The 27,136-nt window shown below is 41.1% G+C and overlaps 1 protein-coding gene across 2 annotated transcripts in view; it reads right to left on the bottom strand.

Moving 5' to 3' along the window:
- The window catches only part of dnah5 (dynein, axonemal, heavy chain 5), a gene marked incomplete at both ends in the record, with an annotated part of 164,451 nt that overhangs the window by 135,190 nt on the left and 2,125 nt on the right, over positions 1-27,136 (bottom strand). Inside the window, 21 exons of one of the 2 annotated variants that reach the window (XM_084052448.1) lie at positions 260-463; positions 1,016-1,208; positions 2,676-2,821; positions 3,488-3,578; positions 3,826-3,906; positions 4,439-4,645; positions 5,087-5,200; positions 5,550-5,757; positions 7,286-7,371; positions 8,141-8,248; positions 9,053-9,079; positions 10,410-10,625; positions 11,320-11,442; positions 11,722-11,829; positions 12,389-12,502; positions 12,813-12,989; positions 13,918-14,055; positions 14,159-14,377; positions 16,103-16,281; positions 16,832-16,916; positions 17,364-17,498. In XM_084052448.1, the coding sequence (XP_083908574.1) occupies positions 260-463; positions 1,016-1,208; positions 2,676-2,821; positions 3,488-3,578; positions 3,826-3,906; positions 4,439-4,645; positions 5,087-5,200; positions 5,550-5,757; positions 7,286-7,371; positions 8,141-8,248; positions 9,053-9,079; positions 10,410-10,625; positions 11,320-11,442; positions 11,722-11,829; positions 12,389-12,502; positions 12,813-12,989; positions 13,918-14,055; positions 14,159-14,377; positions 16,103-16,281; positions 16,832-16,916; positions 17,364-17,498 (2,959 nt within the window). Of the gene's footprint in view, positions 1-259; positions 464-1,015; positions 1,209-2,675; positions 2,822-3,487; positions 3,579-3,825; positions 3,907-4,438; positions 4,646-5,086; positions 5,201-5,549; positions 5,758-7,285; positions 7,372-8,140; positions 8,249-9,052; positions 9,080-10,409; positions 10,626-11,319; positions 11,443-11,721; positions 11,830-12,388; positions 12,503-12,812; positions 12,990-13,917; positions 14,056-14,158; positions 14,378-16,102; positions 16,294-16,831; positions 16,917-17,363; positions 17,499-27,136 lie in introns of both variants that reach the window. The other variant, XM_084052447.1, reaches the window with a different exon arrangement.

Raw genomic sequence — 27,136 nt, forward strand, 5'->3', positions numbered from 1 at the left:
TTAAGATGCCAGACTAGCGAGTAGCATTGGGCCAAAAGCCTTATCCTAGCCTTTCCTGAATATTTATTGTTTAAATGTTTGGTAATTAGTTGAAAAAGAAAGAGTGCACATGGACCGTGTCAGGTCAATTTGTAAACTCTCACAGTTAAATGAACACTCAGGATTGTATTGTGTATGTAGTATTAAAACTCAGCAGTGCTGGGGTTTAATAGTTCTGGCAAAAAGAGCAGCCAACCAATTAGAAACAGTTAAGTCTCACCAAGGAAGTGCATGAGAGAGGAGGCATGAATGCGCTTGCGCAGCGTCTCCAGGGTGTTCCGTGTCAGTCGCAGCAGGGCGTCCATGTTGCGGTGGTTGAAGTGAGAGAGCAGCTCCTGGGCTTCCTCCTCCATCACCTCCATCAGGTCCCTCTTCTTTTTCCTCCTTGCCAGGGGAGATGCAGGGCCACTAGCTGGAGCACTAACTGTGAAGATTCACAACATGCACATTAGACTGTAATGTCTAAGAAAGAAAGAAAGCAAGCCTTGTACATAGAGTTGCTTGTTTGTTAGTTTGTTTACATACATTGTTAGTCATGGTAAGGCCAACGGAAATGGCAGTGGATGTGTTGGATGCAGCTCAAAGTGAACTTTACTCAGGTGTCTAGGTTGTGTTATTAATGAAAAACGGGAAACAATGGCCAAAACTGAATCGAAAATCGATTCTGGGCCTTAATTTTCAGGCCCGTTGAGAACTCTAATCTCAGGCCCTCAGTTCCAGTAAGCCTGGGTGATCTATTAAACTGGAAAGACCCGACCTCTATGGGGATAATAAAAACCTGAACATCACTGACGGATGAAGTTACACTGGCCGGCTAATTTGATAGATGGTATGAATGAAATGAAATCATGGCAGAAATTAGAATAACTTTAAAGTTAAACAGAAAGGGAAAAAAATGTGGTCCAAAATCCTTTTCTCACCGCTGACGACGTATGAGCTAAGATTTTCCCAGTGATTCTGTTGTATTTATAAACACATAATAGCAGTGTACCATCACTCTCCGTGTGGTCCATGGTCTTGCTCTCAGTGCGATTGTCTTCGGGAACCTTCTCCTGTTCCTCTGTCGGACTGTGGTCAAACTCCAGCAGCATGTTGATCAGTTCATTAGCTGCCTCCTCCACTAACGAGCTCTTGGTGTGGAGGATCTGAGCTCCTTTAATGCACAGGTCCTGTGTGACGACACATAGAGACACGTACAGTAGTTGTAACAGTGTTTCCCCAAGCCAGAAGATAATGGTGTGGGGGAGGAATGCGGGGGAAAAAAATGGGTTCTCAAAATGCATATTTATGCTCAAACACGAAGTCTTATATCTTATAGTACATGTGCACAGTAGTAATCTGTATACTTTACATATGAATTGTCTCCAGATTTAGGAAAATATACTGGCAGCCCGCCACTGCTTAATGCATACAGGGGAAACACTGTGTAATGAGCACATTCCCATGTAGAGATTCCTGCTGCATTTTGTATACAAAGCTCCTAGGACAAAGGCAGCGAGACAAATGTATCATCTGTGTAATTTATATAAATAAATCTGTGAGCCAAGTAAGTGAGTTCATTTCCATCTATTATCTCAACTGCCTATGCCGGATTGGTGACTCAGCCAGAAAATGAACATATCCATCTCAGCAGGCGGCAATTATTTCTGCACTACATCTGACACCTCAAAGCATGGGTGGGAAGTCGGCGTGTCATTCATATCCTTGTAACATGCATTGCTTTTTCAGTGGTGTCGGTGACGTTATGTTTGATGACTTAGCAGCTCTTTCATTACGCCAATAAGCCATGATTCATGACCTGTAGTCCTGTCAAACCAATGAGGCTCTCACTGCTTCCACACGGGGACCGTCATACAAATTGATGCTATTATTGTAATAGATGACGCACAGGTTACCACACAAGCAGTGCCTGCCTCGTTAATCTAAAGATATTACAGTAATATCTGTCTGACAACATACGGTCTAATCATTAACAGTCAATGAGGTGTTGGATCATGTGCCATAAAATTTATAGTGATCTAAATGTCCACTCTACATACTATCTAGGGGAGCCAATTTAGATGCTTCATTCAATTCACAAATGTTTTTATACTGGGTGATCTATAGCAACATTAGTGTATGTATTGAGCTTCTCGTGGTAACGAAATTGTTGAGATGTCTTGGTCGTTCACAGGATTTTTTCCCTTTCATTTTAGCAGTCTGTTTTAGCGACAGCCCTTGTAGCTCCGTAGTCATTACAGCGTTTGTCTCTATTGAAAGCTGAAAAAGTTATGCTGCAGGGTCCTAGCACCCAAATATATTTTGTAAAGCAACAAAACGTTGCCAGAAACATATACTAATGAATGTGTCTGGTGTCTGGTAATTGAAAAGTTTGGATAGTATGGCTTTAAAGATATTTTATTTGACAAATATACCTCTATGGTTTCTATGTCTCAAACTATCCATTTTATGCTTCTAGCTTTATATGATAATATAGATGTTATTTATACATCTTCCAAGACTTTTTCATATACTTTTGCAAGAGGGGGAAAAGAAGGAAGAATGTGTGTTCAGCCATTCTCATGTAGAAATTCAGATAAATGTACTATAATTCAGATAATGTGCTGTAATTCAGATGGAGTGCATATTTCATCTACCCTGGTGGTCTGAACGAACTCCTCGCAGGTGAAGGGCTCATCCTCTGGCAGAACACACAGTGTTGCTGTACTCATCTCCTGAAGCACCGTGTCTATCCTGAACTCCACTAAGTCGTTCACTCTGTCCATCAACAGCTCCAGGTCCGCTGGAGGGCAAGGATGGAGGGGTTGAGGGTTAACAGAGAGGGAGAGAGGCAGGGGAATAGGTGGGGCATAACGGAAGGATGAGAGTGTGTGTGAGTATGAGCGAGAGTGAGAGTGAGAGAGGATGAGTGTGGGAGGAGGGAGAGAGGAATGAAGACAAAGCAAGAGGTAGACAGTGAAAGATTGAAGGAAGAGGACGATAAGAGAGAGACATGTGAGAGCAAGAGAGATACCGTATAGATAGAGTGTATAGTCAGGTCCAGAGGGTGATGGAGGAGAGAGAGATAAAAGCACATAAGGTGAATGTGGGGTGAACATAAATGGAAAAGCAGATGTGTACAAGGAAGTTAAAGAAAATAAACAATGGTTGGGGTGACAGATGAGGTAGAGAGTAGGAAGAGGGTGAAAGACGGGGGGGGGGGGGTTATTTTGCACACGTGCGCACACACACACACACACACACACACACACACACACACACACACACACACACACACACACACACACACACACACACACACACACACACACACACACACAAACACACACACACACACAGGAGGAGGTACACAATGAATCCATGCATCTGAGTTTGATCAGATGTTGCAGGTGCTGAATAAGACAATGTCAGCACATGGGACATTGATCCTCCTGGATTTTCTGCTTACCCAGAGCTGCGCTGATGCGGCTGAGGTACTTGTCTATGTTCAGCGATGTCCAGTTAAGGGAGGTCAGACCGGGGAGTATAGCCTCGTCCACCTGTTAAGTCAGTGATGTAAGTTGATGAGCATGACAGCAGCTGTATATAGATGTACCGTTTCATCAGTGAGTTTTGCTGTGCTCTCATCTACCAGCATAACGATAAGAATTCCACATCACAACGTAAGAACAAAGCCGTTTCATGACTATGGCTCTTGGGTCTCACATGAAAATCCATTTCAAATGTTTGATCATTTCTGACAATTCTCACAGCACTGACTGTATGTCTCTTAAAATACTGTCTTACCTTAGTTACATGGGGCATGACAAGCTGTTCAAAGGCACTCTGAATCTTAGCCCGGACTCTGCTGTTCTCACTCAACATCATCTAGAAGGCGTAGATGTGAAGACAAATGTAACGCAGTGATACGTTTTAAATAATAATAATAACTTTATTTATATAGCACCTTCCTAAACAGAAGTCGCAGCAGTGCTGCACAGAAAATGTACACATTAAAACAAAGCAAGGAAAGCAAAACACAGTTTAAAAGGATGCAAAATAGAAAATTAACAATTTAGTGATCTTACGGCTAAAACCGATGAAAGATTCAACAAGAAAAGAGGGAGGGCCAAAGAGGACAATTTCCTTTTTGTTTGAGTTGAGCTGCTGGACATTTTGGTGTCCAAGAGGCAGGCCTTTAGACCGACTAGACTCTCAGAGGTTGAGGACTTGATAGGGACATATATTTGGGTGTCATCTGCATGGCAATGGAAAGTGAGGTCAAATGTTTGATGGAGAATTTAAGTCCCACTCAAGTTGACAAAATGCATATCACGAAATATACATAAGTTGCTGCAAATACATAAAATCAAGTATAGTGTGTGCCAGTAATCTCTTGCACCACATGCTCATTATGCACCTGTAGTTTGTTGTAATTTGTCTTGAGGGAGGTCTGTCTCTCCTGCAGCAGGGCAGCAAAGGGTGGGATCTCCAACTTCATCCTGGTCATGCCCTCCGACTCCCTGACCTGGGTCAAGATCTCAGGGTCAAAGTTCACAAAAAGCTCCCCTGACTCCGCAGACCTGACCAGTAGAGATGCTTGTAGACCCAGCCTGGCGTCCTCCATCTGCGAGAGAAAGGCAAGAGAGTGGTGTTCAAGAAACAATGAACAATTAATCCACAGTTGGAGGGATTGGAGGGAGACACATATCAGAAGGACAAGTCCCATAGACAGAGCAAGGGAATAGGCCTAAATTGTGCACAGAACCTTTAAGTAAACCTTGAATCCATCAATGTCATGTCATGTTTTTATTTGAACTGATTTATTTTAATAACGCATTACTTTTACTATGGAAACAGCCCTGGGCAAACTGTTAATAAAGTATTCAATCAATCAATCAATCAATCAATCAAAAAACTGTTACTAAAGTATTCAATCAATCAATCAAAAAAATATGCTATTTTACACAATTTATTTTAACGTCAGATTTAGATTTAGATGTAGCACGGCTTCCCCATTAAATCTTTAGATCCATGTGTCTAACATAAAGCTTCCTGTTTCCCTCACCTGTGTCATCCAACCTTGATGGTAGAGTATCTCATACTCCAGCAACACCCTGGCCACCCTGTTGTAGTTGCGGATGATCCTCTTCGCCTCAGGAGTGGACAGGACCCCTGCATGCTGTGTAGGTAAGGTCACAGACAGTACAGTGAAGTGCATGATTCTGAAGGAAGCGTCATTGGGGATGCAGGCAGTCAGGGGGCGTGTGGGCACGTTTCAAGCATAGACGGGTTTCAAGAGGAAGAATATAGTAGGAAAATAGTATTTTATATCAGTGGTTCTGACCCAGGGGTCCTTGAGGGGGTTCCAGGGGGTCCCCAGATTCCATTTGTACACCCTCAGAGATAAAATAACACTGAGGACTTTACAGTATAGATAGGGATCCCGGGAAAGGGTTAGTGGCCTAAAGCATATCAAACCGGGGGGGGCCTTGAAATTAAAAAGGTTGAGAATCTCTGTTTTATCTAACCTGTTGAAAGAGATCCATGGGTTCCTGGATCCTGCGGTACAGCTGCCGGGACCAGAGAATCCGGCCCACCACCGGGGACAGGTCTCGTCCAATGGGAGGATCCAGTTTATGCTTGGTGTAAATGCGGGAGACCATCTCAATATCCCGACCATAGTTCTGCAGAATGCACTGATACCTCTCCTCAACGCCGAGCCCTGGGATGCCCAGTCTGCGAGACCCATTCAATTACGAGTTAGTTACTATTCAGTTACGACTCCGAGTTAGTTATGATACAGTTACGAGTTAGTTATGATACAGTTACGAGTTAGTTATGATACAGTTAGGGTTGGGTACCGAAATACGGTTCCAAGTAGGAACCGATAAAGACATGGTCGGTACCGGGTACCCATAAAAAATATGTAATTTCGGTTCTGCATATCGGTTCCTAGACGTGCTAAAAGCCGTATAAACAAAGGCGTTTAGAACCCAAAATAAATCCGGTAAAACACCGTTGTATGGAGAACTATACATCAGTTGCGTCTCTCTGTATGGAGGAGTGGAGCTGCTGCTTCTCTCCGAGCGCACTCAGCCCAGCCACATTCCTCCTCGCACCCCCCTCCTCTCACTCACCACCGTCTCAACTGAAGTAGTAAGAGAAGGAATAGCCTGCCCTGCAAACTTTGAAACCAAGATTTGCTGTCTGTTGTCATCTTGAACACTAAAATCCACGTCAGAGGGTGTAACATTACCGGTAGTTGGAAAACCAGCGCTAGTTAAGAGCTCGCGCAGGGGAAAAGAATTAACACCAGCTGTGAACCCTTCTGTTTGATTGTGCGTGTGTGTGTGTGTGTGTGTGTGTGTGTGTGTGTGTGTGTGTGTGTGTGTGTGTGTGTGTGTGTGTGTGTGTGTGTGTGTGTGTGTCTTGCAAAAATGAAACTGAAAGTGACTAATTCAAAAGGAAGGAATGGCAGACCTAATATTATTAATGCATTTTGGCTGTGTGCAATAATGAAACTGCAGACATTATAATGCCTTTTGCTAGGCTATTCAATATTTGTTTTAATTTCTTGAATATGGCAGGGTAATGTTCTGAGGCATATTGTATTTTATTACTACACAATAGTAAATCAATAATTCTACACAATAAATAAATATGTTTTAAATAACTGATCTCAAAATGGACCCATTATAGTTATGATAAGTTTTGCCATAATCAAGTAGCTCTACAACAGAGGCACAGCCATGACTGCAATGGTACAAAAAACTTAAAAAATGTTTTATATATATATTTTTTGAATTAAGAGTTGAGTTATTTATGATACAGTTACGAGTTAGTTATGATACAGTTACGAGTTAGTTAAGATTTTTGATTGATTGGTTGATTGAATACTTTATTAGCAAGTTTAGAAAACAGTACAGTAGAACAGTTACAAAAGCGACGCTAAAAGGATAACACAAAAAGCTTCGGGGGGCTTGTTTCCATTGTGGTCCACTGTACTATACGTTTCAGTTACGAGTTAGCTATGATTCAGTTATGATTCAGTTACGGGTTTGTTTTAATTCAGTTACAAGTTATTTACGATTCAGACCAAAGCGCGTGGCCAGTGACACAAAAATAGGATAATCAACTATTTTGGAAAATGATCAAAGATTAACAAATGTTGTGTCTTAATGAGTTAGTGTGAAGTGTGGAATATGTACATATGTGGCCTAAAGACTGAAAAAGTGTAACATTTATGTGGTAACTGAAAAGTTACCTTTCAAATCTCTTCATCACATTCAGAGCTCTCTCTGTATTGTGAATCCTGTCAAACGTGTTGTCCATGAAACTCCTCAGCTGATTCTGTAAAAACAAGAATAAATAAATAAATGAATGTGAACAGAGGTATAATTATGTTAATTATAAGAGACGTTATACATATCCATTATAAGAGCTATACCAACTACTTGGATAGAATAATATGTCAACACAGATCTGTCCCAGATTATGATTAAGTAATTATATTTCTATGTCTCTTAAACTGAAAAAAGTATTACAATGACATTTACCAAGGACACACACGCACACACACACAAAATATATATATATATATATAGCTGACAAAAATGGTACTAAAATTGTTTATTCATTGCAGAGATAGTGTGTGACAATCACACCTAACTAGGGTTGGGCAATATATCGATATTATATCAATATTGTGATTTCAGACTAGATTTTAGATATCATAATGTTGTGATATGGTATAAGTGTTATCTTTTCCTGCAAGCGGTTGCTTTAATCAAAACTTTAAAATAGCAGATCTACACCAATGTGACGCGTTGTGAGCTTGTATGTAGATCGTGTTTTTCCACTATTTTGAAATGTTTTTGAAAACATTAAAAAGAAAATTTAAATTATCGTCACAATACAATATTGAGGTATTAGGTAAAAGATATAGTGACATTTGTTTTATCCATATCACCCGGCCCTGCACCAAACGCCCTTGTGAAACTTCTCAGAGGTGTACCATGAACTTACCAACCAACCTCCAAACAGCACCTACAGTTGGCTAGAGTATTCACATAATGAGATGTAGAATGACAATGACTTAGTTATATAATGATGAACTTACATGGAGTTCAGCGGTGCTTTTACAGAAATCCTCATAGTCCACATCAAAATCAGTTTGTCTCTGGTCCAGGACACTGTAGTGCTTCTTCTTCATGGAAAGCACGATAGCCTGGCCCAGACATATTATACATTAAACACATACACATGAACACGCATAAACACACACATGGACGCACACAGTGACAAAGATCTTTTTAGTTTAAAACTTGTCATTTGTTATGCCTATTCAATTTAAATGAGCAGAAGTCTGTAAGGGCTGTGGTATAAGGACGTATTCATCCTGGCAGTACAATATGTCATCTGTACTGCCAGCAAAGAGAGAGCAGGATGCATGATACTGGTAGTTTGACCGTATGCTGAGCAAAGTTGCTTATGCTTTCACAAAAGGAAAAAGACATGGTAACACCCCCCCACCTTCTTAGTTATGAGACATGCATCTTAAACTAATCTGAGAAGAACGAACACTGATATAGTAAAAAGTATATACGGTAATTAAATGAATAAGACATTATGGAGCAAGGGATGTTAATGGCAAACAAACAGGAGAAGGGTGCATGCACACCAGTATTGATGAGGTGCTGCTGACCTTGGTAAATAAGTGAAGAAAAGGCTTCACACTCATAGCCACGATGCAGGATAATTTATTAAATGAATATCAACGTTTCGACATGGAAATGTCTTCTTCAATCCCCGAAGAATTCCTTTCCAGGTCAAAATGTTGGTGTTAATTTAATAAATTATCCTACAAGGGATGTCAATAACATGCGTTGAAACGGTTTAATTCTGTTCAAACGTATGAGAATGTTTTATTTGTCTAGGGATATTGTAACTCTATTCTAGATGAAGCTGGTTCATGCAATATTAAGAGTTAAAAGGTTAAAATGTTATGTTTTAAACATTGATTAAATGTTACCTCCCACTTCGCCTGCATATCTGAAGTCTGTCCATCCAAGGTAGCAAGGAAAAGAAATAGTGAACATTTTTACACTCATAAATAAAATATATGGTTAGCCATCTGGAATGCTGACTCAATATAAACATTCAAATGCTACTCCTATGCGAAGTGCCGCCCAATCAATGTGTGTGACTGTGAACATGGCAAATATTTCCCAAAGGTGAAAACCAACGAACCAAGACTGTAATGTGTGATGTCAAGCTGATGTGCAGCCTGGAGCTGCTCCATTAATAAATAAATAGACAACAAACTTCAGGACACCTACAGAATGCGCCCAATATTGATTTGGAACCCCACCAGTGCCTAGTATGAACCATGTCTCCATAGATCACAGCTTAAAGGTCTACTCTACATCATCTGCATCCTGCAAAAGTAAATATGGGGTCATAACATTTACTTGATCTATATAATACGAGACATATTTCTCTTAAAGGAGAGTGACAGAACACTATACAACCAACAAAAACAAAAAAACGATGTCTCGCTAGACGAGATTGAAATCTCGAGATTTCAATCTTGTCTAGCGAGACTTCTGTTTTTTTTTTGTTTTTTTTTTACAGTGTTCCGTCACTATGAACGTCAGATCTAAAAAAATGAATTAAAAAAAAGCTATTAAAATACGCGATCTAACGCAAGGCCTATCCGCGCACGTAAGGGCATTTCTGTGTCGCGTTTGCATGTTCTCCCCGTGTCCCCTAGGGTAGGTAGTACCCTTACAAAAAACATGCAGTGATCCTGGTCTCTAAACTGCCTCCCCCTGGTCAGACGGGGCGCCTGATGGAGAGGAAAGGAACTGGTTGGAACTGGTTCCTTCCACGCGCTACGTCCAACCAGGGAAACTCCCCCCTGTCAAGTGAGGCGGCTTGCTAGCTCCTCGTGCATTGAAGGAGTCTTGAGCTCAGTTCTGGGCTCTCCCTAGGCTGGCAGAGGGAGAGCAGTGCCCAGGATTACATAGGCAATTGGCACTGGGTTAAAAAAAATCTACCCCGGCCTAGACCGTGGCGTCGCGGTCTAGGCACCCTGGTTGAAAATCCTTAATAGCAGTGTGCCGCGGGTTCGCGTCCCGTTCCCGTCGGCCTTTCCTGCATGTCTTCCCCCCATCTCTCTCCCCATTCTTCCTGTCAGACTACTTTCCCTGTCCCTCTTCAATGAAAAATAATAAAAATCTACCACAAACAAATCTTTAAAAAAAAAAAAAAATCTACTCCACCCAAAAAAATGAGTTTAATTATGATAACACACGTTTTCTGTCCAACAGCAAATATATCTAAATTGTATTGCACAGGACAGAAAATGTCTCCAAACATTTACCCACCTGAAACCTGGTGGCCAGGGTCTCCAGTCCCTCTATCTTGGGGTCTTGCAGAGCAGAATAGATAGAGATGGTGTTCAACATTTCCAGGATCTTGTTGAGTCGCCGCTGGAACGTGTCAAACTTTCCAAAGATGTACATTTCACTGAAGTCAAACTGCCTTTCTGATGGCGTCTGCTCCAGTTGCACCTTGGTCTTATGGAAAAACCGCTGGTACTCCTGGTGAACATAATTCATTACATAGTGTAGCAAGCCACTGTTCTCTACAGCCATTTTCCTCCAAGCAAAAGCCAGCACTCATGGAACAGCAGACAACATTGTTTTGGTTGTATGTTTTCATTTGCAGCACATTATCGTGGGAAAATTACATTGTCAGTCCAACATTGTATCATCAATCATAGTGTGAGCAGAGAATATTATTACACTCTGTTGCTAACCAGTCACATCCAATACGAGCCTGAGAGTAGCCTACACACAAATTGAACATTGTGCATGTAACACGACAGCAACTAGTATAATATACGAGACAGCCGTCACATTCTGTATATCTGCTTGGATGATATATCAGCCATTATTTTACGTTTTTGACAACATCAGTATCGGATTCGGCAATTATGCAGCCGATGCGTGGTAAGGAATCGGGCCTTATCACTTTCAACCTCGTGTGCCTGGTGGGCATGTCATTATAGGCAAAATGTTTCAAAAGATCTAATAGCTCGGCTATTTTTGAACGATTTTGAATTGGGCTTAAGAGGATAAATACAATATAGTTCAGTTTGTGTGTTTATTTTGTATCTATCCAGTAGCAATTTGTGATTATTTTTATTAAATCAAAAACATTGTAATTGATTAAAACATTTTGCTAGACTCGTTGGTCTAGGACTCTCGGGATCGGACGAAAATAATACACTACCTGGTTGAGGTGGATGGCAGCTCTCAGCTTTTCTGTCACCTGCTCTTGAGGCTGGTCCCATATGGTGACAGAGTGGCTATTAGTGATGTAAGCCTTGCAGGCTGTGATCATTTGGTTGGTCACCTGAAGACATTGAAAGACCAGGTGAGTTTGGAGATTTAAGGAACTGTATTACTCAAACCATGCAACGGAGAATTGAAATGTACAGCCTCTGATCATCAGCAAACAAAACTCAAAAGGAAGCAAAAAAAGAAATAAATTGTAGCATAATAATAGCATAATAATTGTGGCATAATAACTTGCTTCAATGTTTAATGCTTCGTGTGTCTATTAATATCAACCTGTAATTGCAATTGTACATATCATAGTGTGCAGAATATTAGCCATCCCTAGATTCCCTACCTTAACGAATAGTGACGTGATCTTCTCAGATGTGTTGTAGTAGCGAGAAATACTGTGGATCATCCTGATGGCATTAATCAAACCTGGGATTGCATCCACCATTGAAACCTGGGGCAACAAAGCAAACCATTAATCACATGGACCATAGTGTCCCTATTCTGGGGCAAACATTTGGTGAAAATAGCTGATCTACAATCTACAAAAAAAGGAGGAGGTGCACCTGGTCAATGAAGTATATAAGGTATAAGTGGTTAAACGAAAATGTACTTGCTATTTAATCAAACACATACTATACAGTATATTACAGCCATGCACACATGAGCTTCTCCCATAACAACTAGAAGCTTTCTATAATATATTTATTTTAATAATAAATAGTTTCTTGACACACATTTGTTATTATTATGCAGTTTGATGCAAATATTTGAGTTACAAATGTTCGCTTTAAAAATATATATATTTAAAGATTTGCACAAATTTTCTAGATTTTTCAAAAATAGCAGATATACAAGCTCATAGCGCGGCACTCGGTGCCGCGCTATGAGCTTGTATATCTGCTATTTTTGTATAGCCAAAGTGTAAAATGATGCTTTTTAGCTCAAATCAAAAAATGACACAGATGCGTTCCAGGTCTTAATGGGTTAAAAGTATATAGCATTTGTCTCACCGGGTCACTGTTGTACAGAGGGTCACAGAACTTCTCCAGGGTGTAAAGGTACTTCACATTGTCTTTGGCCTCATTGGCCGAGTCAGTGATTCTTGTGTCCAGCTCGCGCCACGACTGGACAGACAGGAGAGAGAAACTTCCTTAAGACATCTGTTGTTATAAGCCAGTCACATTCAAATGTCACAATGTTAGCCTACAGCCTTTCATCTAAAATGCCACCAAAACAGAGATTAGTACAGACAGAAGATCAACATAAACCAAAAGCCATCTTGTCAGGACTATATGTGCTAGGCTAGGTTGATTAAGCATTTTTATGAGAGAAACGAAGTCAGCTGTGAATTAAAATAGAAACAAACAAAAAAAGCAATATGAAGCAAGCAGCATATATTCAACATTTTTGAAGGACGTCACAGCCGTTTCTAACCTTGATGAGTTTGGACTTGGCTAAAGCTAGGACACCTAGCACAGCCTTAACATCAGGGGCTTTGAGCTGGTCCACTAGATAGTTGAAGCGGGACATTCGTTTCTTCCAGTGATCCAGCTCAGCACGAGGGCCCAGGTCATCTGCCTCCTTTCTTAACTGGTCACTCTCAGCCAGGACCTAGTGGAGTTACAAAACCGTTATAGCTTAGGACAAGAGTTCCCAAACTGTTCAGACCGCGACCCCCAAAAGTAATCCTTTGAACTAGGGACCCCCCACCCTGACAAGCACTTGGAATTGCAGGCATTTAGTTTGACTCGGTTCCACAGATGAATATTTTGAAAAGAGACGAACTACAAGGTCTGCGAGGCGTTGTGAGCTTGTAGATCAGCTATTTGTGTGTGTGTGTGTGTGTGTGTGTGTGTGTGTGTGTGTGTGTGTGTGTGTGTGTGTGTGTGTGTGTGTGTGTGTGTGTGTGTGTGTGTGTGTGTGTGTGTGTGTGTGTGTGTGTGTGTGTGTGTGTGTGTGTGTGTGTGTGTGTGTGTGTCCGGGCCGGATCAATTTCCATTCCCCTCCCACCACCACCACATTTTGTATATATTGTTTTATATTTAACTTCATTTTATAATAGATGTAAATGGGGCTCTGATCTGGCTGAAACCTTCCCATCATTAGAGCATGTGTGAGAGAATAGACCCTTTACATAGCTGGAGCCATTTTGACAGGTAAACAAACATACAGCTGAAGATAAAAACATTAATTGTGGGTATGTTTCATTTAAATACAGGTACTTCATGTTGGCACACAGATAACCCGAAATGAAACACACCCTCTATTAATGTCATTAACTTCAGCTGCCTTACCTGTCAAAATAATGTGCGTAGCATATTTACATAATCAAGTTTTCAAATGATGATACTGTCTCTAGCCCTTTTTCATTTTTAATGAAAAGGGGCTTTTTTCTTTTTCATGTTCAGATGATGAGATGGCTTGACTTTTCTGCTTGACATTTTCTACAGATCAAAGACAAAATCACACTATTACACATCGTCAAGGAGTGCAATGGAGCGGGAAAATATCATCTGTTATTACATTGGCTTCATCTTACTTGTTCTATCTGTTTGATCCAGACTTTCATACAGGCCTCTATCTTCTCTATGGTCTCTGTGCTGTTGGCTGCTGCCTTGTAGTCTGATGGAGTCTTCAGTGTTTGGAGGTCCAGTGTGTCACATCTTTTCAGGTTCACCTAGATGAAAACAAGCTACTATAAATACTTTTCCCCTCTTATTTGTGCATGCATATGCCGTGTTTCTCGATGAGAAATATGTTGTGGGTAGAGTATGCTTCACCTTCTCCTGAAGGCTCTCCTGTGCCCCTGCCAGGACAGACACAAAACTGTCTAAGGACGCTATGAAGTCCTGTTTGACAGCTTGGGCCTGAGGGCTGGCCAGCTCTCCCCACCCATGGTTGGTCCTCTTCAGTGTGGGGATGAAGATGTCAGACAACAGCTGCTCCACACTCTTCAACAGACCCACCTCTGCGGTATCCAACATGTTGAAGTTCACTTCCTGGGAAAATGACAATAGTTTGTGTCAGAAAAAAGGTCTAGGGGGAAAACATGACAAGTACACTCCCACAGCTGTGGCGTGTACAGACCAGAAGTTATCATACACATATCCATGGGTTAAAGCATGTGGTACATAAATAAATGAACACCCTTTGTCAGGGTTCAGAAGTGCAAGTCAGTGGAAGATAATGGAGACTTCCATTATCACAGCAGACATTTACATTCAGACATATAGTACGTACATGTCAAAATGCTATGTTAACAGTTAAATCTTATTTCACGTGCACCCTTTTGGGGGGAAAGACAATGGTAATACATAAAATACATATATTGTTGTATTTTATGTCACATTGGAAATTTCCAACAAGCAAGAGATACAAACTTTCTCTTGAAATAGAATGATGTGTCACTGTGATCGTCTGAAATTCTGTTTGCATTTTTATCATATACAGGTGAATTAAACAAACCCTTTAAATATGTTATTATAACATTTATCAATATGGCATTTCATTAAAGTGCTGTTGCCCCTTAATGTCATCAATATGAATGATGATGATGCCTGAAAATAGTGAGCCGGGGCTATTCTGATCAAACACACACTATGCAGACAAACACACAATCACACAATCATCAGTGTTCTTCTTTCCTGCCTTGCTGTGGCTGCTTACTGTGAACATGCCCCTGTTATCACTGATGGTGATTATCTTTACAGCTAACAGCGGGTGATCAGTGTGGATCGATAAGCCAGAACTGCCAGGAGTGACTAAACACTAATGGTGCTTCACCACCCAGCCTTTCATCCTGCATGTCTCCTCGTCTTAACTAAAAGGAAATGTTTTATCATAACGGTAGCATCTATGGAAAAACACCGCCAAAGGAATGGTAATTACTGTACATGATCAATTTAGTCATTATGCCAATTCCAGGTTCACCCTTATACTGTAGTCCCTTGTCACTGCTGACCCCTACTGGTTGGTTCATTAGACAGGGTACCACGTGTCCCCTTCCATACACATGCCAGTGAGACGCTTCTTTTCACCTGACAGTGAGGCTTTTCAATGGGAGGGTATAACGCATGCAGAGGAACGCATGCTCTTGGTTTTGTACCCAAGCTCACAATGCGTGACTGTCTGTGACACCCATAATAACTAGTCCCTCCCAAACATTTTAGTCTAGTTTCTATTTGTTGACGAAATTGTCAGTATATTTAGTCATAGTTTTACTCATCATAGCTTAGTTTTTATTTAGTTTTCATCAGTGAAAAAAGGTAGTCAACTAACATTTTTTGTCATAGTTTTAGTCGACAAAATCAACACTGCTTAACAGGCATCACTGCAGCGACATATCACCCTTTCCGCTTCCCACCCGTGAACACGGGCAACTGTGTTAGTTGGAGTGCCCGGCCAAGCCGGATAAAGCGAAGAGTATTCAAAACCCTAGTCTCGCTGGTGTACAGTACTGTACAAGATCTTTTTTGTCCTGAGGCATATCATTTGTTCATATCATATATTTGTTCATATTTGTTCATTGGTTTGAGAAGAAAGTGTTTAAGAATTTGACTTCATTCTCTGGGGTGAGAAAACACAAAATATAGAAAGCAAGGCTTTTGAGTTAAATGGGTAAATAAAGCTCTCTCTCATACCATCTTTCTTTTGGAAAGAAAACCAATAAAAGAAAGCTAAAAAACAGTTCAAGACATCTTGTGAAAAAGTCAACCTTCTCTCACCCTGTGTATATTCTCAGATGTGATAACCCTGGAAGTGTTGGCTCTGGTGAAGAAAACACACACTCCAGTCAGGGCAACATCTCTCCCCTCTGTCACAAACACTTTAGCCTTCTTAATGCGACCACTCTGCTGAGACTGGGGCTGGACAGCGGCCGTGGAGGGAGCAGGGGTTGCTGCCACTGCTGCAGCAACTGAAATGGGAAATAGACAAATATTACTTTCTGAAAAGGCCTTCCTCTTACTGCACACCTGTAAGTGGCTCAGCCTGTGGCTCAGTCTGGGGCTCAATCTCAATTCAGGTGAAAGGCACAAAATCGCTAAATCCTTGGGCTTCATGATGCAGGCCAGTCGCTGGGAATAGGATAAAACAATGTGCTGAGCCAAAGCTCTTTGGAAAGCAAACGCAGGCTTTAAAGCTCCTAAACCTCCACTGCTTAGGAGTAAGGATGGATAGAAAATATAACTGAGATGCCCTAAAGATGTCACAACTCACAACCAGCTCGGGCTTGTACTGTATGATAGAGAGAGAGATAATCTTATCAGTTAGACTCTAACTGTCTAAGTCGTGTCTCTAACTGTTAGAGCTCATAACTCAATCAAACGGGCAAGATGTGATGTGTTGCACGGGGAAGTCTAATCTGGATTTTCTGTGAAATCCAGAGAATGATTGTCCAGTTTGATTTTTTGTTTTATTAGGTATCTGTTTGTGATCACTTTATCTCCTCATACCTGCTTCCGGTGGCTCAACCTCCTGGTAGTAAAACATCAGGTGAGGAAGGCCGTCCATCACAAAGAACTGTTCCATACGGTCGATCTGCCCGGGCAAAAGGAAAACCTTTCATTACAATCAGCACATTCATGTTGTCGCTGTTGGGCAAAAACCTTGTATCTCCATGTTTCAATATTTTTATGTTCTTTCATAAATTATTGCCCGATGTTATCCTTTGTACACTGTACATAATTATGCTTATAGATCTATGAAAATAGAGACACCAGGTTGAAAGTGGTTAAGTCTTACTTAGGGTTTTTATAAAATATCAAACCAATGAAAAGTATTAACAAGAGTCTGTGAAAGCTAACTGATTTGAACATACAAGGTTTATGCCAACAGTGATGATATATTAACAGATACACCTTTGAGAACAAGCACGCACATGCACACGCACACATGCACACACGCACACACACACACACACACACACACACACACACACACACACACACACACACACACACACACACACACACACACACACTCTACCTGATTCCCTTCCAGTATGGCATCCTCCACTTCTGCTTTTTCAAGCCCCAGGCACGAGGCCACGATGCTGAGGACATAGTCGTGTCTTCCATCTAGCTGTGCTCGCTTCGCCTCTCGCTCCTCCTTCAACTTTTGCTAAATAAAATGGACAGACAGACATGCATTGTAAACACCAGGACAGAGGGCAGTCATCAAAGTGTACATTCTCGATTATTTCTCTGTATCTCCTCATTTTGTCTTTTCTGGGCTGGCATTCTACATTTCCTTGTAGTTCCACTGAACGCCTGCACGTCATTTTTAAAATATCCAATTCCTCCTGAAGGTGCTGTGATATGATGGGTGTGTGATGTCACCACAAACACTAACTACACAAGCTTACTGGGATATTCTAAAAATGCACAGGCTATTATTCACATACTTTGTAAATAGTCGTGTTGCCTGGGGATAGGAGCTCTCCTGTAGTCCTTGTAGCTTTGGGCTCTGACATCACTTATAAAAGGATCGATCCAAAGACCTATAACCAATTGTAATTAATATAGGACGCGTCAAAAGTAAAAGCAAAAATATCCAAGTTCATGCCTCCACTCAAAAAAGGTATTCCAAAGAGGACCAGCAGCAATTTCTCAAACAAGAGGGGTTAAAATATTCCTGAGTGATTCAGTCATTAAAAAACTCCACAAGTCCAGTGTAGGACCAAAGTCATCATCCAGATTTGCAGACGCAGCTCTCTGCCTCTCATAAACCCATTCTAGACACCTGACACAATGAGCCTCAAATGCTTCAGATAGAGAAGAACCCAGCCAGTCTACACAGTACACAGTGTCATAGACCATGCTTGTGTTAGGGTCATTAAAATGAGACACAATAGATGTTGCCAGGTTCCGCTGCTTGGTAACAGAGGAACAAGCCTAGCCAATAAATTACAGGATAGTTGGTGTTGGCTTTGGTGTGGCATATGTACAATGCATTCAAAGCTCTCACGTTTATCCTCACTCCTAAGTGAGGAATTTAAACAACAGACAGCGGGGAACGAGGAGCTAAAAATAACCTTTGACGTCACTCTGGACAGCACATTTCTGAAAAGGTGGAGATGAAGTGGAAGTAACAAACATTTTCACAACAATGCCGGAAGTGTCTACTAGCATTTCTCAAGTCATTAGATTTGTTTCATTAGGCAGGGCTAGAGGGAGATATAACAACTTGCTTGAAATATGATCCTTCAGGTTTTACTTTCCTGATTGATGAAACACCGTAAATGAAATTAATGCATCAGCTACCAGCAAGAATGTATGTGGGATTTTAAAGCAATGATTCCTACATTAAAGGAATAGTTCACCCAAAATATTATTTATTTTCTATCAATTCCACACCCCATGAAGCCTTAAATTCATGGAGATTTTTTTTGTCGCATTCCTAAGTCAATAATATGATGATTGTCGGAGTCTCCTACCGGAGACATCAGCATATTTTCGCCGGTCATCAAATTATTGGCTTAGGAATGCGACAAAAACAAAACAAATTGAAAGTGTGTAATTGATAGAAAATAAGTCATTTTTGAAGTGAACTAGTGAACTAGTGAACTCAGAAACACTGAAGGATTTGATAAGATAGAGCTGAAAATATATACACAGTGCATGTGCTAAATACGGTAGATAAAGTCAGAGAAGCACTGATTAAAGGAGAGCATGGTACACACATCAAGGGTCCTTTTTTTACACCCTCAGGGTTAAATTAACACTCTGGCTAATACCTTGTATATTCCAGGGGGTAAGAGCGATGAATGTAAGGGAGAGGTGGAGAGAAAAGGTTGCTGTTGTTCAACAGGCAGCACAGGCCACTGGCCACTGATTTGATTGAATCCCCACCGGGGGAAAAAAAAATCAACATGCTAAAAGATGTATGCACAGACTCAGTGGTAGTGCAGTGTCAGGGCACTCTGGTTCAAAGCATTCACTAAATTGCTCGTGGTGTATTATGGGTAAATTGGGCATGGGCATCAGGAAGATAAGTGATTCCATATTGCCTGGAGGTGCCTGCCAGCAAGCCCTGACAGGACAGAGAGCAAACACAGCTATTGACCCACAGGTCTGGACAGAGGGCACTAACATGCACGCTGTGAGTGTCAGCACGAGGCAGTTAGGACTAGCAGAGCGACCTGGTAATGAATCATACCCAGCTACCCTGCAGAACTCACTGGGGAGAGATAGAAAGGCATGTGCACGCAAACACGCACACACGGATAGACACCCTGCCAAGCTAACAGTTGCTGGGGTGACCAACCATATCATACCCACTACCTCTCTTCTGGTGTGCGAGCGCGCGCACGTGCGTGTGTGCCTGTGTGTGTGTGTGCGTGTCTGTGTGTGTGTGTGTGTGTGTGTGTGTGTGTGTGTGTGTGTGTGTGTGTGTGTGTGTGTGTGTGTGTGTGTGTGTGTGTGCCCGTGTGCCTGTGTGTGTGTGTGTGTGTGTGTGTGTGTGTGTGTGTGTGTGTGTGTGTGTGTGTGTGTGTGTGTGTGTGTGTGTGTGTGTGTGTGTGTGTGTGTGTGCGTGTGTGCGTGTGCACGCGTAAGCTTTTCAACTTGAGTAAACAGCCAAGTCAGGCTTTAGCTGACGGACAAACAGACATGGGCTGGCCAGCACCCCACACAACACCTCTTCACACAAGGACAGAAACACACACACACAACAACAAGCCGCTATTGAGTACATATCTAATACAAAATGACAGCAAGTCATATACAAGTGCCATGCGAGAACCGCAAAGGGGCATTGCCAATACAGCAAGACAGACATGCACACAGGCACATCACATTTAGTCACACACGCACACGCACACACACATGCACACACACAGTCAGTCGCCCTTGAAAGGCACAAGACCAGAGCCACAGCTAAACCAATTCCTGAATTGAACAGAGCAAAGGTGTAAAAACCGTAATGGTTAAAAGTGTCATGGTTAAAAGTAGTGGTTAAGTGTGTATGGTAATATGTGTTCAATGGGTTAAGTGTGTAATATTGATTTTGTGACACCTTATGCCATAGTAGTGTAAAGTATGCAAATTGTTGTTCTCATACTGTGGTGGATTTGCAGTTAGGGAAAAGAAAGCTGAGTAAAAGAAAATGGCCTGTTTATGTTTGTGCACATGTTATAGATCATCTACAAAGTGTTGAAAACATATGAAAAGCTTTTCCAATTTGGTGCAAGCGCACAGTACCTCAAACAGATAAACGCTGACAACAAGTGTTTAGTCCATTTGAATTCAACCCCTGCTGTAAAATGTAATCAGCAGACACAGCCAAAGCCAGCGTAGTAGATCAGATACGTTTCTCAGGCTTGCATTGGCCTTTTAAATTAAAAAATATGAAAGTAAATAAAGTTTGGCATTCACACCCAGACTTGACGTTGTGCAGTACATGACATTATGGCAGCACAGGAGAGAAAGCAGTGGTGGAAAAGGTTCTCAAATGTTTTACAAGTAAAAATATCAATACTGCAATGTAGAAATACTCTGTTACTAGTAAAAGTCCGGAATTCAAAATTGACTTGAGTGAAAGTACAAAAGTATTGGTATCAAAATGTACTTAAAGTACCAAATGTAGAAAGTACTCATTATGCAGAATGTTCCGTTTCACAAGTTTTCAAATGTAGAAAATGTATACAATTCTTTTGAAAATAGCAGATCTACTGTGAGCTTGTAGATCGGCTATTTTCAAATGGCCGAAATGTATATAAGGCTGAAGTGATTACTGTATGTATGTTTTGTAATAATAATCCAAATCTACAAAGTAACAAGCTAAAGTTTTCTAAAATTGTAGTGGAGTAAAAGTACAATATTTGTAGTGGAGTAGAAGTAAAAGTACTGAAAATTGGAAATACTTGTGTAAAGTACAAATACCTCAAAATTGTACTTAAGTACAGTACTTGAGTAACTGTACTTAGTTACTTTACACCACTGAGAGAAAGGAGCGATCAAACATTGGTTAATGATGACAACATCAACAGGACAAACAATGACAACATATAAATGTATGACTTCTCTTACCCGGATCACCCTCTTAACTGTCCGCTTCCAGAGCTGTACGCTGAATGATCGGTACATGATGACAACTCTGCATATGTCTCATTCAAGGAATTTATCTCTATCTCTTTATTTCTCTATACTGATAAGTTCTACACAAACAAGTGCCCTCGGGAGGTATTGTCCATATCAAACAGTAAGTGGCCAGTAAGTCACTTAAAGCCAACTGATGCCATGCCTGCTTCATGTTTAATGCTTGCTCTCCTAGTATGTACACAATGACAAAAGAAATGATACAGAGTTACAGACACCTCAGGGATCAAGAATCCCAGACCAGGATAGAGTAACAGTTTAAACAGATGCATTAGTCCCTTGTGAATGTACCAACCACAAGGGACTCCGTGTTCGTAAGTGGTCAATGAAATGAAATGAAATAATAATAACATATACAACTAGAAAAAGTGCTCCTCGGAGCACAGGTCTCCGCCAGGTCAGGTAGGTTATTGTGGCCTCCTGGTGGCGCTATAATAGGCCAATGTGAAAAGGGTGCCATTTCTTCTTAGGCCTTGCACGCCAATCGGACACTGCATTCATGATTTGAGGCATTTTGTTCAACAAATGTGTTTTGCTAAATTAGACCTGCTGGTGGCACTATAACAGGCCAATGTTGAAAGGGTGGCATTTGTTCCTCAACATAGTGTGAATGTGCGTGGAAAGTTTGACCGCAATCATGATTTGCGGCATTTTGTTCAAAACAAGCCACTACTGCAAACTTTAGATGTGAATATTAGCCAATCAGGATGGAATATGAAAAATCAAACACATCCGCCTTGATCACATGACTATAGAGATCATGTGTACCGATTTGCGTGAAATTTGGATAAAATCGGAAGGAGTAATATAAAAAGAAATGTCTTACATAAGTCGGCCTCCTGGTGGGCGCTTTAAAAGGCAGATGCAGGACAAAGGTTTTTCCTTGACCTCTAGAGAGTGCGCATACAAAGTTTTACACAGATGGGTGCAGTTATAGGCCTGTTATAGCACCACCATGAGGCCGATTTGAAAAAAAGTGGCATTTCTTCCTAGGCATAGTGGGAATGTGTGTGCAAAATTTCACGGAAATTGCATGCTGTGTTCATGATTTGGGGCATTTTGTTCAAAACGGAGCACTCCTGCAAACTTTGGAAGCTATTTTTAGCCAATCAGGATGGATATGAAAAATCTGAAAGAACAGTTTTGTTTGTTTGTTTTATAGAGATACTGTGTACCGATTTGTGAGATGTTTGGACAAAATCTGTAGGAGTACTGTCAAAAAATGTGTTTTGCAAAAAGCAGCCTCCTGGTGGCCATAGCTTTATGTATGCTCTCCTAGGGTCCTAGCTTACCCAGTCTTATAAAGCATTAATGCTGCCACCACCACATAATGGAAACCTGCCAAAGATGTTCCACAGATCTGTTTTCACTTAATATTGCACATGGGCTATTGTAGAAACTCAAAGGGGGGTTCTCCATGTCCATCCATTTACTTCAATAGAGAGACAGATAAAGAAAACATTTACAAAGTCCTTCCACTCAATGGGGGGCACACTAAACTCATCTGCATTACTCAGACACCTACTGCTGGGTCAATGCCATCACATTCCACCCACCACCTCCGCTATTTTCGGCGAAAGCTTTCCCCACAATAACAGAAAACAGAAAAGACAGTTTTGCGTTTAGCAATGAGCCCTAAAGGACACCGGTCAGCCATATGGGGTTTAAGTGGTTAACTCTTGCATTGTTTTACACTCACACAAAATGTAATGAACACTCCAGAATGTATTGTGTAATGTGTAGGACTACTTCTATTATCCAATCAATCAATAAATCAATCCTATTTATGTAGCACTTTTCATGCAATCAAATGCAACACAAGGTGCTTCATATAATAGAACATATAAAACAATTAAACAAATCAAGAACATGAATTAACATTAATAATTAAAGGTGCCCTCCCTGAGGACCTACGGTAGCAGGTTAATTCCTTAACAGCAAAGTGAGTGACAATAACTGGGTCAAAAGATTGAGGTACCTCAGGGGTTTTACAGAAAGGTAAGGAACGGTTCCCAAATGAAAGTCTCTTTCATTGGTTTGGTTGGAATAACTGTAAATGACTGTTGCATGAAGCTAGTGGTGGAAAGTAACTTATTACATTTATTCAAGTACTGTAGTAACTTAAAGGACGACTTCACCCATTTTCCACCGATCTTCATATAATTGGTCCTCACTAATGATCATTATAATATGGCACCATTTTTGTCTACTCACTCTACTCTGTGTCTCAGAGGAGGGCTGTGGACAGTTCAGACACCCACCTAACAGTGACATCATTGATAGGGAATCTACGTGAATAGAAACTGTATAGGCTCTCTATTCCTGGAAAGTTAGCATGCTATAATGGAAGCCATTGTTCTCGCGTTAATAAAAATCTAAACAAACTAACGATGTTGTTACTGGTAGGCAGGTTTTGGAAGTGTCCACACCCCTCCTATAAGACACAGACCAAAAGAATGGTAGAAATGGTACCATTTTATCAAGAGCATTAGTGAGGACCAATTATATGAAGATAGGCGATCTTCAAGCAAACTTTTGAGGTACTTTACAGTATGTACATTTTTCCATACTTCTACTCTACTCATCTCAGAGGCAAGTATTGTACTTTTTACTCCACTAAAAAACAATAGTTACAAGTTACTTTCTAGATTTAGATTATACACTACAAAAAACACTTAAGCCCTTTGTCTATTCAAAAATAGCCGATCGACTACAACCTCACAAACCGTCACGATGTGTTAGCTTGTAGATCAGCTGTTTGGGAAAACGTTTGACACATTTTGAAACACTTTAGTTTTTTACATTGGTACTTTAAGTCAAGTCAAATTTTGAATGCAGGTATTTCTACATTGTGGTATTGCCACTTTTACTTAAGTAAAAAGTCGGAGTACTTTTTCCACCACTGGTTGCATGAAGCCCCTGGAGACTGGAGTACAAAGTGCCATCATCCATGCAGTAGCACCGTAGTAGTTAGAATCCTTTACTCTACTGTCTTGCACACTTAATAAAAGGCGGTCTGTACTCTGCATTGTAGGCCAGTATAATGCTGACGTCTAGGCCAAAATGAAACCTTTTGTTCAAAGAGTGCTGCATATCTGGGCCTTCGGTTGTTTAATTCCAGTCACATTAATGATGAATCACATTCGCACCGACTCAAGAAGTCGATAACCAAGAAGTCATGCAGAGAGGCGGCCAGTGGAGCAAGCCCTCTGCTCTGTAACTTCAGATCTCTTAGCTCACCTTACCTTGTTTAGATAGTCTGGTTTAAAGTGTAGCATCGTCGTCAGCCCTCAACAAAGCAGCTCCTTTTTAAGCCGTTCAGCACTCTTAAATAGCATTACTATTCATGAGATTCGAGAAATCCTGCTCGGTATAAAAGAGGAGTTGATACAGAGGACAACTGGCTTTGCGACGCCAGTCGTCATTGAGCCCGTCAGAAACGTTACTACCCTGAAATTATAAGATTGCTGATCCTCAAAAGGGAACGGCAAACTAGATAGCACGGTATTGGATGACCACATGTCCGCTAGGCCATTATCAAGGTAATGCTATCGCCTTACAAGCCTATTAGAATAGTGTGACTGAGAGACAGAAGTGGGAGCGGGGGGGGGGGGGGGGGGGGGGGGGGTAGATAGGATAGGTATACATAATGGGTTACAGTTTCAGTCATAAGACAATTCTATTTGCTGGGGGCAATCAGGGGGAAATCCATGCCTCTGCTTTTGAAACCCCCCGGTCATTCACTTTTATCCCCGGTGGGGACAACTGTTTTATGCCTGCTTCTGGTCAGCCTGCAATGGCCTTTTTGTTATTTCGAATAATTCTTTCCTGAGGTCATTTAATCCCCTAAAAATACTCTTCATAATATGGCTGTTGGCCACACCACTTAGGATGTTTTATGCATTATCAAGAAAAGGTAGATAAGACAAATAGACAACAAAATGAAAACTAAGACAATGGAGAGTTGTGTCAATATATTACACAGTAAAATCGTCAGAGTTGGTTTATCTATACTGTAGATAAACCTAAGTGTGTACAAATGTAACCATATTGACCCTTATGAGTCCATTTGGTTACATTTGTACACTCTCAGAGTTAGATTAACTCTCTGGATTTTACAGCGTAGGATTAAATTACTAATGCTTATCAGGAAAGCGCAATAAATAACATAAAACAGGAAGTAGCCTTACACTGAAACTTCAAAGGCAAATGAGGAAAGGCTTAGAACACCTGATGCACATGTGCAAGCAACTGTACACATGCAAGCACTTACAATGTGCAAGCAAAGACAATAGACCCCTTAACAGACGACGTCACACTGGCTGCAAACGTCACTCTGGCTCCAAATGAAACCCATTCTCGCTAAGACACGTGTCACTAGCCAACACACAAGAGGGGGTTGGGGTGCGCTGAAACCAGCGCACCCCGAAACAATAGGTTGAGAATTGATTGCATGAAACAATCACCTGTGCATCCAGTCTCAATGTTGGTAAACAAATAATTGGTCTATACCTCAAGGCATTACATAATATATAGGCCGACATATATTGCATATTTATTGCGATACACGTGCAGTTGCAAACTCTAGTCTTGATTGGCACTTCAGTCAAACTAAAAAAGTCCTTTATTATTTAATAACTGCTCCACACACACACACACACACACACACACACACACACACACACACACACACACACACACACACACACACACACACACACACACACACACACACACACACACACACACACACACACACGGAGGCCACGTACCCCCTGCCAATTAAAATCAAATTCCATCAGACTTTACAGGAACATCTTGCGGATGATCAGAGACATGGCTGGCCCCATGAGGGTCTACAAGATGGTTTGATAGCAGGAAATGATTGCAAAGGTTTGCATGTAAAAGCAGTTAGGTCATACATTTTTCACCGTGCCATGACTGATTTTCTATGGCGAATCGTCTGGTTGGGGAACTGCCATGAAACAGGAGACCTGCTGTGAATTATGGATGAGGGGAGTGCTGAGATGTGTGAGAGAGAGAGAGAGAGAGAGAGAGAGAGAGAGAGAGAGAGAGAGAGAGAGAGAGAGAGAGAGAGAGAGAGAGAGAGAGAGAGAGAGAGGGGGGGGGTCCAGGTTTAACTTCAAATTATGGAACGTGAGGCTTGGGTGATTGCACCTGTATAATATGAGGGGGGTCAGGCGTTCTCCCTGATGATGACCCTCACACTAACACAAACACACACTGATGTGTTTGTGTTTGTGTTGTGTTCTTATGCCCTCACACTCTCATGCATACATTTACTTGCATGATTGTGTGTGCATGCACATGATGCACACATACACATGCACACAGATTCATGTTCATACACCAACACATGTATTGCTCAAACTCTCTGAATTTATGGTGAAGTGAGAGAATTATACAAGGATTATATAACGTATTTTTTTTTTAAATAGGTGATTCTGAAAGGAAAATCTTAAATGGGTCTTTATTGCAACTGAATGTGCAATGTTTGCTCAAATAGTATTGAAACCATTGCTGAGTTATATTCTAGAGTGCTGCTCTGCCATCGTTGGTTCTAATCACTCACAGCTCTGGGCTGAGGCTCTATTTTCATTTAATCTTTCATTGGCTCATCTTGTATGGTGCAGTAATTCT

Source organism: Gymnoscopelus microlampas (assembly GCF_963454915.1).
Source record: "Gymnoscopelus microlampas genome assembly, chromosome: 3".
NCBI lineage: Eukaryota > Metazoa > Chordata > Actinopteri > Myctophiformes > Myctophidae > Gymnoscopelus > Gymnoscopelus microlampas.